Raw genomic sequence first — 11,095 nt, forward strand, 5'->3', positions numbered from 1 at the left:
GCAGTACTAGAATTACTAACGCCTCATTTTCTGTCTGTTTGCAAACAGCCAGAAGGATTCTTCTATTCCAAATCAAGTCTGTCCTGTCCATTGGGATCAGTCTGCGCTGCCTGACTTGGGATACAAGGTACCTTCCTGCCCCCACCCCACCACCATAATTCAGATGGAAAGGAACAATTCCGAGCATGCTGCTTAACTGAAGTGACTGGGTAGATGCTAACAAGGGTCAGGAGTGATTTCTTGGGTGGTTGTGCTAAAGAACTAGGGCATCTCCTGAAAAAGATGCCAAACTCTCACGAACTTCATCTGCATTTTAGGTATCTATCTGCCTGACACGCAAAACAAAATTCACCAAACTCAAGACAAAAAGATTCACTGTTAAAAATGAAGAAATGGCTTACTTCGGTGCCTTAGTGGACCAGTTAAGCAACAGGCTTCTATGAAGTGTGTATTTCTTCATTAGAAGCTGGGCTGAGACCCAACCCTTTCTGTGTAGGCCATTAAAAAGCCATCCAATAATGATACCATCATGGCTGTTGGTGGATAACGTTTGGATTGGAGGTGTAGGAAAGGAAAGCTCTATGTGCACTTTCAAGTCACCCAGAACTGTCACATACATCACCAATCTGAGCACAGACCATGGCCTCAAGAAATGGCAGAAATAATTACAGCCAATAATAAACATTTGCAGTTGATCTCTTCAACAAAGCAAAACAGACCCCTGTCAGCCCAAAGTCTGTTCCTATTTGGTCTACCAAGACCAAAAATGTGCAGGTGTTTTTTAAATTACTAGGTCCAGTGATACTAAGAAGCAGTCCTTTTTAGAAGAACAATGCAGACTGTGGAAGTACTACAGTATGCTAGAAAAAATGGCTTTTCAGCATTACACTTGTTCTTTTTTTATAGTGGCTTTGACCCGATTAAGGAACAGCACATAATGTGGAGCATAAGAGATTTTCCTTGTTGACTGTGCCACAGAATCATGTATGATGCTGACCAAGTTGTATTGGAACAGATATTTTGATGGCTAGGGACAGGGCAGAAGTAGTATCATAATTCCAGACTGGGAATTCTGTATAGCTAGTTTCAGTGAACAGAGAGCTCCGCTGCTATTCTCACTTTTTGTATTTTATTTTTCCTAGTGTAGTTATGTTGGCACTGGCATGAGAACAGAAATAACGTGTCTCGGCTTCTGTGGGCTGGTTTCTGTTACTGTGTGCTGAATGTTTTATTTTACCCTGATTACCCTCTTGTGTTGGATTATGCCTTATTCAATGTAACACCAGTATCTGGCCATGTGTGTATACAGTAAATTCATCTGAATACAGTTCTGATGAAAAATCAGTGTCAACTGCTCTGCACACAGCTCACTCCAAAGAGCTGTTTTTCACAATTAGTGAAAAGCCCTAATTTTTTCAAGATTGTAAAAGTGTAAGGTGTCTAGCACCTGCTGAATGAACTAATAATGAGTTTGTGTGGGAGTCATGCAGCCAGATCTTTTGAAGATTTGGGCCTGTGATATTTTGAGCTCTGTCAAAATAACAAAGGATATAGCTGATCACCTCTTCCTTTGGCTTACCAGCAGCTTCACTGACTAACATAAGGTTAAATTTTTCAAACGAATGCCAAGAAGACAGGTAGCCCCACTCTTTTTAGATCTCTCAGTTGTATGGACTTAACTGCCTCTCTTATTTACTCTGAAAACTTCTGTCTGAATTTTAGTCGAGTCCATTTGTTGGGGTGTTTCTGGAGTCACTGAGGTAAGCATTGAGAGGTTTTGGAATGTGGTGTGCAGATCCATGGTATTGCTGGTGGTACTTATGGGGATGCATGAAATAGAAGGATCATCTTGTTCCCCAGAACTCAGTTTACTTGCTGAGTTGGCATCTAAGAAAACCATCTCGTAACTTGTAAACTGAGTGCCTTTCATAGGAAAGGAAAAATTAATTCTGTACCTAAAAAGCAACAAAGCCCAAAGTACCTGTTGGCACAAAAAGCAAAAGCCTGGGCTAGATGAACTATTTCTGTGGGGCTTTAAGCTTGTGTTTTTGCAGTAGGTAATATTGGGACTGGCTGGGATTCTGCATGTATGTGGTGACCGTTGTAAGATATGACAATTACGTCCTGATGAATTCCCTTCTCTTCAGACACTGACAAACAATCCTGTCAAAACTTGCTGCACTAGGAGTGACCCGTTTTAGAAATGTGAGATAGGGAGAAAGTCATCTTTGCTTAAAAAGAGCAGCTCTGTTTCGGTAACATTGCTTATTTTTTGAGTGTTGCAGTCTTAATCTGCAAGTCATTTAGAATCATGGTTTTATTGAGAGCAGAGTATCTGAAATGCACATTGGAAATGAGTAACACCATTTGGAAAGTTGGTGTGAATTTCTGTCTTTAACAAAGTGGAATTAGTAGTTGGTAAATGTTTTAAAGGCAAAGCAAAAAAATCCCCCAAACCTATAGTCTTCAAACTTCATGCTGGGTTTTAAATGGAAGCTTTAATGTACAACTGAGAAATGTGTGCAATGAATGTGTGGTTTTATGTCAGAGGATTAGTCTTTGTGTGGCCGCTATGTTGCTGAATCCTGACACACATGCCAAAGATGACAGTTTGTAATTATAGCTGTGCTGTTACAGCACAGCAGTGGGAGCTGATGCAACGTGAAAAGTCTGTTATGTGTTTGATTAGTTCTAGCTGGGTCACGGACACTAACTGCTTCCAAAACCTGAGTTCACCAGAGATCGAGGTTTGACATCAGAGTACTGTTCTTGCACACACCGACAGAAATTACTGTCAGGGCAGTGGTTCTTTCTTTGTGTCAGAAACTCCGCCTCTTGATAGTGGGTTAGCAAATGCTTTTGCTCCCTAAGATCTTCCTTTTAGGTCTGAAGATTGAAAGAGCTGAAGAAGTTAGGCTGTTACAAAGTATCAACCTGCAATAGCAATGTGGTGTTACCCTTTATTATCAGAGGAAGTGTCTTTGGGGAAATCGGGAAAATCCCACACAGTTTTTATGCAAGGGAGAACTGGCTTTGTTGCTTAGAGGCTGTCATATGATAGAATAATTGAAGTACCTTTCTTACAGGATTAGGTTGTGTACAGTGTTTGGTACCCTCAGTTTTACCCAGCAAGGTTCCTCAGTAAAATATGCAACGTAGAAAAAGCATACGTGTAGTCTAAATGAGAATTATGCATAAATAAAAGATGCAGTACTGAAATACAGGGAAATAAATGTCATTTTGTAGGTGATGGTGAGCAGCTTAAGCTGTGGTGTCAGAGAGCATGCAGATAATCAATACTCACCCATCCAAACTGTTTTAAGTGTTGTGTTGTAGGGAACCTTTGGAAAACACTCTTCTATTAAGACATGGGAAATTTTATTCAACCTTGTAAAATCTTTTTAATGAACTCAAAGGAATAATTCTTCCTTTTGCAGCTGACTTCATTATTAATCCTTAGAGGACTTTCCTGAGATAGGCCTCTTCATCAGTGTGTACTTCGGGCACAAGCTTGACATGGCGTCCAGAAAATACACTTTATTTATATGCAGCTGTGAAATAGCAGTCTGATTTTATCTTCTCTCTAAACTCAGCCTTCTAGAACGTGGAGCTTTTGCCTGGCAGGTTAATGTTAATGTCATATTAGCTTCTAAGATGACCGCAGCTTTCATGACTAAAACATGACTTTGATATGTGGGATGTTGGGCATTTCACTTTAAGTCATCTGGAGCTCCCACTTGGCTTAGGCAGCAACAAAGTGGCAAGTATTACCAAGTGACATCAGTCTGCCAGCATTATGCATTTTCAGTCAAGTTTATGGAAGATAAGTGTTTATTCTGGAAGATTAAAGACACAGATTACTTTGGAGAAAAAAATGGAAAATTAATGCATGACATAAGTAGAAGAGCTTGAATCATGTTTTAATTATATTTTGCATTAACTTTTCTTTGGGAAAAGCATGTATTTCTTGATTTTTTTTTTTTTTTTTTTAAATAGGAAAAGTATGGATAAATAGCCTTTTTTTACTTTAGAAAAGGAGGAGATGTAATATTTTCAGTGCAACTTTCCAAGTTTTAACTTTGAAAAGATAAGGAGCTATGATGCTGGGAAGTTGTATGTATTTTGTTTGTTTCATCTTAAATAGCTGAAGGTCCCTTAAACATCTGGTTACAAATGATACTGTTATCTAACATCTTTTGTTCTTAATCAGCTTTATATATAAAACTAATTATTATCTGGAATGATCAGTCAACTTTACTTTTTGGAATTTCTGTTTCATTGAGATTTAAAGTTACAAGTGTCAGTTCACTTGGAGATGATAAACATTTAATTGATCCTTTTGCTGTCAGCATCCTTCCTGAAGAGAGGTGAGGTATCCTTGCAAAGCAGGAGTGATATACTGATTTACATATTAAGTGTCTGTCCTAATTATTCCCATAGTCATAATCTAATGCATTAAATTAACCGTCATAAGTAGGGTTTGGGGACCCTTCCAAAAGTGTACCTGCTGTAATTAGGCTTCTGCAGGTTACGAGCTAACTGAAGCCTCATGTCTTTTGCTTTGGTTTATATTTTATAGGCAGTGGACATCAGTGATACAACCTCTGAATACAACAGAATAAAGCAGCTGTTTCATCAGACTATGAAAAACTACACTATCCTTAAAATACAGAGGATTCAGAATCCGTCCCTCTGGAAAGTGTTTCAGTGGTTTGTATTTGTTTCCTCATCCTTATGGGGAGGGAGTCTCCAAGAGCTGATGTCCTGTATCTACTTCCTAGGAAAGAAGAGGCGTTACCACCTGTGCTTTCATGTGATGGGTATTTCCTTCTTAGGAGCAATTTCAGGAGTGAAAATGAGTGTCTAAGGTCTTCCAGAGAATGCCATGCTTCCTGGGGAGAGGTTCCCTTTGCATGGCTCCTTGGAAGGTGGAGGGAGGGGTGCAGGCAGAAGGACACGAATGACACGATTGGGATGAGGATACCCAGAGTGATGTGGAATAGTGTATTGTCTGAGGGACTGAACAGTAACCGCCTGCTGCACGCATGTTCTGTTACAAATATTTATCTGTTACAGTAGATGAAATACTTGCTTAGAAAGAAGTAGGTGAGGGTAAGGGTGCTTGGGTCTTGTTTTTCTTCAGTCAGATTTATTTAAGGCTTTCTCAAGAGTTTCAGTGCCTTTGCTGAATGAAGTCAGTACTCCCTGAGAAAGAATCCCTGTGCTTTAACTTAAGTGACCTCAGAGTTCCAAAGCTCCTTTCTGGTTTTCATCATCTGCATCAGTGCTACTGAACTCCAGGTACTTACACCAAGCTAGGTACCAAAGGCTTTGAGCTGGTGCTAGTGACAGTAAACGACTATATTCCAGTTAATTTGGTAGCAGATTAAGCTGTTGCATAGAACAGTTGTCTTGTTTAAATCAAAATATACTTAGTAGTAGTATGAGATACTTAGTATAGAAGTATGCAAGCACTGCATGGAATGGTAATGGAGACGAAGAATACTGCTCAAATACTGCACCTGCAAAGTGACTGAACCCGGGAAGTTGTCGGCTAATAATTCAGAAAACCTTTTCATCTAGCAAAACTTCAAGACACTTCAAAACACATAATAGTGCATACTTTTTCTTTTAAACATCCTCCAGTGAGATAATTAAGCTCACCTCGCAGAGTTTAATATTGCCAAGTTCTCAGTGAACAGATTTCAGTCCATTGCTTTTAACTTTTCATTTACGCAGTTTACAAGTTGGAAGGATTCTCCCCTCTCCCTGGCTCTATTTACTTTGTAGCTCCTCCTGAAGAATATTGCTGTCTTGTCTGCTTCAACAGCTTCTGAGAACCTGTGGGATGCCTGGATGCTGTGAAAGAGTGATGGGAGAGCCTAGTTGAGCCTTCTGTTTGATTCCTCTTGGTACTGGTCATAGCTCAGTCTGACTGGCTTAAATCAGTAAGGTCTTCAGTGGTGCAAGGAAGCTCAGTTTCTCTCCTGGCTCCATCTCCTCAGCTGCACTGATCTCAGCGAGGGGCAGGAGCTCAGGGTGTACGGCATGGAGAACAAGCTGCCTCTGGCTTTTACCCACTGCTGAAGCGTGGAGGCTGCGCGGTTAGTACAACCTCCACTCTGCAGAGCATGGTGGTGGGAAGGAACAAGAGACATTAAAGCAGAACTAGTAGGACCCTGCAGAGGAGAAGGCTGGTACAGTGGGGACTGTAATCGCGTCAATGCTCGCTTACGTTCACTGAATAAACCCAGAATTATCTAGAATTGCTGGGCAGCGGTACCATTATATTGCTCTTCTTGTAATTGTTCATTGTCCTGTTAGTCTGTCGCATCTTCCAAGCTGAGAGAGGTGAAAGCAGACTGGAAATCTCATCCAGCTGACATTTATATGTACATTATGTATTTTGTTTGTTTAAAAAAAACACCTTTCTCCCTTGTCTTCCACGGCTCACGTTCTCTTCCTCTGTATCTTCCTCTTAGGCAAAAGGAGCACATGAAAAGAGAGAATGGAGGGAAGGATGTAAATGAAAGGCTCCTGTTCCATGGAACCAACGTCTCCTTCGTGAAAGCCATCTGCGTTCACAATTTTGACTGGAGAATTTGTGGAAGCAATGGAACTAGCTATGGAAAGGGTATGTAGGAAGTACTCTGTGTGTTAGACATCTACTTAGACTTCCCTGATACTGCAGCCAGCAAAGTTTTTTAAGTCTTTCACTATAGAGGGAGTTGAAAAAAAGATGTGGGAATTGGTATTACAGTATTCCCTCCCTCTGGAGAGGACAAGGATTTGCTTTGTGTGGGGGTAAGTCTTTTCACAAGGTGTTAAGATAATTAATGTAGGGATCTGAAAAAGCTGTTGTTGCTATAGGTGGGATCTTCTGAAGGCTCAAGGTCATAATTTGAACTTGCCAGAGAAATGGCCATTAGTCTTCATAGCAGGGAGCAAGAAGGGTGTGCGTTCCCTCAGTAAGATCATGGAAGGTCCTCATGTTTTCTTGTCTGTCCCTCTCATCATAACACACATACCTGTAGCGGTTTGTGTTTCAGTTTTTTTGGAAACTAGTCCTAGATTAGCAAATTCTGAATGGAAATTATGTGGTGAAAATCCTTTTCACCACATAAACTTCTGTGGTATTAAGTAAACTGAGTAAGAGGAGACCCGACAGTTGGGTCAGATACCTCCTGAAAAACAAAAGGATGCTCAGGTTTTTCTGTTGCTTTATACATAATTCCTCATAACCATGTTTTCATATCATTTTCTAGGAAGTTACTTTGCTAGAGATGCTTCCTATTCCCATGCATACTGTCAGTCTGCGGTGAAAACAACCAACATCATGTTCGTGGCTCGTGTATTGGTTGGAGATTATGTTAAAGGCAATGCAACCTACGTTCGCCCCCCAGCAAAGTCTGTTGACGGACTTCGGTTTTATGATAGCTGTGTGGACAATGAGTTAAATCCCTCCATTTTTGTTGTCTTTGAAAAATACCAGATTTACCCAGAGTATGTAATAGGGTATAAGGAGGAAGAAAAAAATTGTGTTTTATCTTAGAAGGATCCAAGCAGTTTGTATCTCTCATCTTCTTGTCCATGCTCTGACTTCTTTCTTTTTAATAGAATCATTTGGAAAGTTAATCCAAAGAATTTCTGTATTGAGGAGGGCCGGCAAAATAGATGTTACATTTGTTGAGACTAATTGCGTTCTCTTCTCTTCCTCTTAAATGAAGCGTAGACATCTGGATAACCATAGCAGAAAAATCAGAATTGTGGGATAGGAAATGAAATGTTACAACTTTGGTGGGCAAATAATTGTAAATGCTTTTTCTTAGAAATAGAGTAGAAAGGATTTCTCTTTGCAAACGGTTCAGATAAAAGAAAAACCTATAGCACAGTAGGTTTTAAGGAAGCTGTCAGGTTTTTAGTAGCCAAAGATTCTTTTCAGTGCGGAATATGGCTGTTCTTGATCCTCTTGTCTATCACAATTCTACACAAGTCAGCATATCTAAGAATAACTTGGCTTTGTTTTCAAAGCTTGTTTGTTAACGCTGATACTAGTTTCAAGTTTAAGATGGTGTAACAAAAAAAATGAAGCGTATTTTAAATCTATGTCGTTAAGTTCTCAAGTGGAAAGGTTTCATCTGTACCATGGCAGCTACTGCTTGGATCAGAAAATTGTTGGATCAGGGTGTTTTTGCAGATCTGCTGCAACTTGCTGTGTAACCTATACATAAACGGAGCCCAAGTGAAATTGTCTAAGTCACAGCCTAGGAATATGCAGTACTAGATGTGGTGGTTTGGCTGCAACTAATGGCTGTAAGAGTATAAAGGCCGTGTCACAATAAGGCAGACTTTCAAGTCAATGTGGCCACGTATTTTCTCAATGTGAACATTTGCTTAGCAAATGTGGTAGGACAGGAAAAAAAGAAGCATTGATATTTTCTGTCCTACTTGTATATGTTAATTTTCGTTTTTCCAGAAATACGACGTGACTGGAAGAGACTGGAAGAGACCAGTTATGTTCTCTCGAGGCCAGTGGTAGAACTGCTGTCCTAAGACACTTCGTAGTGTCACATTGCATTGGGCAACTTGCTGAGAACTCACTGACAAGTGTAGTTCCTTTTTGTGCTTTGAGGTGGCTGGGGGTGATCCTAGTACTGCTTCCCTGAGTCTGCTTTTGACAAACTTCCTTTGTCTCTGTCAGTGATGTGCAACCCTACTAACAGTGATTAAGCCCTTTTCTTATTAAGTTACATACTTTTTATTGTCCCCAAAAGAAAATACAGAAGCTCACATAGAGCTTCTACTGAGTTTTAATCAGGAGTTTGTAAGTTAATCAAACTGAAGACCCTCTGTACCAGGATGTCTTATTCAGGCAGTCTAGCTGTTAAGAGGGAGAGCGTTGCTGAGGATAGAGCAGCAGTAATTTTTGCTGTCAGATGTGCTTCAAAGTAACACAAACAGCCTCCCAGTTATTTGCATCTAATCTGTCAAACCACATGTACTATTTGAAGTTTATAAGTTACGAAGATGACGGGGAAATAGATAAAACTGGGAAATCTTACTAAAATGACTGTCTTAGAATGAAATGCAGACATGCATCAGTAATGCATTAAAAGGGGAAGATTTTAGCAGTTCTTAAACTCTCTCTTACTCATTTGCCTGTAGAGTTCCTGAATCATTTGAGTTTTGCTATATTTGCAAATAAAATGTTTTCACTCACTTTTTGCTTGTTAGTGTGCACTTTATCTCCATATGTAAACTTAGGCACAACTAACCAGACCTAGTAAACTAGCCACTTAAAACATGTGCTCGGTGTCTTCCTTTCATCTGTCTCTAAACCAGGGACCTGCACAGATACAGTTTTGCATTTTAGTGTAGACACTTAGCCAAGTATGAAGGCTAGAATACAGTCTGATTTGTGGAGAATGGTTCTGTAAATGCACTTCCTAAGATACCTTGAATATGGAGTGCTGTGGATTCCATGTCAATAAACAGCTGCTCTGAGCAGTTAAAGTCCTAAAAAAAGGGGAAAGAATAAGGTGAAGTAGTAGAACTATTGGCTTTAGTAGTCAGGTATTGACTTACTGTAAGGATGTACTTTTTTGAGTGTCTAAATGAGTAACTTTTAAAGAATCTGAACTAAGCACCTGGAAGACACAGTGCAGCACTTCCCCCCACTCCTGTAAGCTATACGACAGGCAAGTATATGGCAAATGCCAGTGAGGTGCTGACAACTTAAAATCAGTCCAATTCACAACATCTAGAGGAAGGCGAAGGGAAGAAACGGGAACTCCAGTGCTGTGCTTCACAATGTCAAAACTGCATTCCCACAGGTCTGGCAAAAAATGCTGCAAGATGGGGGTACAAGTCTCCCATGCACAGAATCTCGGCTACTTAATTGGTGGGGGGGTTGCACTGTAGGCGAGAGCTGCTCTGGGGACGGAAGGAAGACAAGAACTTCAGTCTAGGTAACTGAGTTGAAGAGGGAGGAAAGCTAGAAAAAAATGTACTCTGAATGCAGGAGCATGGAGCTCTCCCACCTACTGGTACCTCAGCCTCTTCCCAACTGATGCTAAGAAAACCCCCTCGAAAGAGAAACGCTGTGCTCACCACAGGCTGACAGTGATCCTTTGCCCTCTGAGCCTGGCAAAAGGCTGCGTGTGGGAGGCAAGGCAGAATGCTAATGCCTTGCGCGGCAGCTGTGTAGCCACTGGGCTGAGTTATGGTTCCAGTTGTTGCTGCAACAAGCCAGCTTCAAGGGGTTAAGGCCAAATAAATCGATATTCTCATGATAACCAACAGAATTTTGGAAGTAGTTCTTTTTGTTCCTAGTGACTCTGAGCAGAAACCACGCTGCTTTTTTTCTGGCAGTCCTCGCACTGTCTATTCAAACTGCCACTTGTGTGCCAGGTTTTTGTCTGAAATAGTCTATATGTGATAACAGCACTTGGATTTGTCACTGCTGATGCTTTTCTTGAATTTCTGGGTCAGCTAAAAGCAGGCTGTTGGCTGCCCTCGTGTATCTGCCTCATTCACAAGCCTTATATTACAATCTTATCAATGGCTTTCAGGGAGTTCAATAGTTGCAGAACAAGGTTGTTCAGAAAAGGCGAAAACTGCATTTGCTAAGAGCACATTCTGTGTTTAGTCCAGTAGCTTCACTTTCTTTTACACACAGCATTACAGAGGCTATTCATGAGCACAGGTACTGCTGCTCTTGACTTCTGGGTACCTTCTTTTGGTTCCTGTCTTTAAACTGAGTAACTACTTCTCATGTTTCAAGACACAGAAAAAGCTTATAGAATAGTATCACAGAATGTGTTGTGAGCAGCACCCTTATAAATGTTTATTTGGGAAAAAAAAATATTGGCAAGTTTGTTGCATTTAGCTCTGAATATAATTTTTTTCAGTCTATCACTATGAGCTGGGTGCCAACCAGTTGGTTCACTTCCAAGGAAGTGTAGGCCAGATGTGACCCTAGAAGTCATCTGGTCAGCAGCTCTGTTAGTTGTCTCCTCCCTCCACTCTGCCCCAAACCCTTCAAGTATTAAAGACAGAGTGTGTTTTGAGGTATCTGTGAAATGGAATATATGAG

General features: G+C 40.5%; 1 protein-coding gene across 1 annotated transcript in view; it reads left to right on the forward strand.

Annotated features, from left to right (window-relative positions):
* Window positions 1-9,219, forward strand: part of LOC308065857 (protein mono-ADP-ribosyltransferase PARP12-like) — a 29,012-nt gene extending 19,793 nt beyond the window's left edge. Inside the window, exons 11-14 of the mRNA XM_080392406.1 lie at window positions 49-127; window positions 4,580-4,710; window positions 6,483-6,634; window positions 7,266-9,219. Coding sequence (XP_080248532.1) covers window positions 49-127; window positions 4,580-4,710; window positions 6,483-6,634; window positions 7,266-7,552 — 649 coding nt within the window. The 3' untranslated portion in view covers window positions 7,553-9,219. The remainder of the gene's footprint in view (window positions 1-48; window positions 128-4,579; window positions 4,711-6,482; window positions 6,635-7,265) is intronic.
* Window positions 9,220-11,095: the final 1,876 nt, after the last annotated feature.

Source organism: Falco punctatus (genome assembly GCF_963210335.1).
Source record: "Falco punctatus genome assembly, chromosome: 6".
In the NCBI taxonomy this organism is placed as follows: domain Eukaryota; kingdom Metazoa; phylum Chordata; class Aves; order Falconiformes; family Falconidae; genus Falco; species Falco punctatus.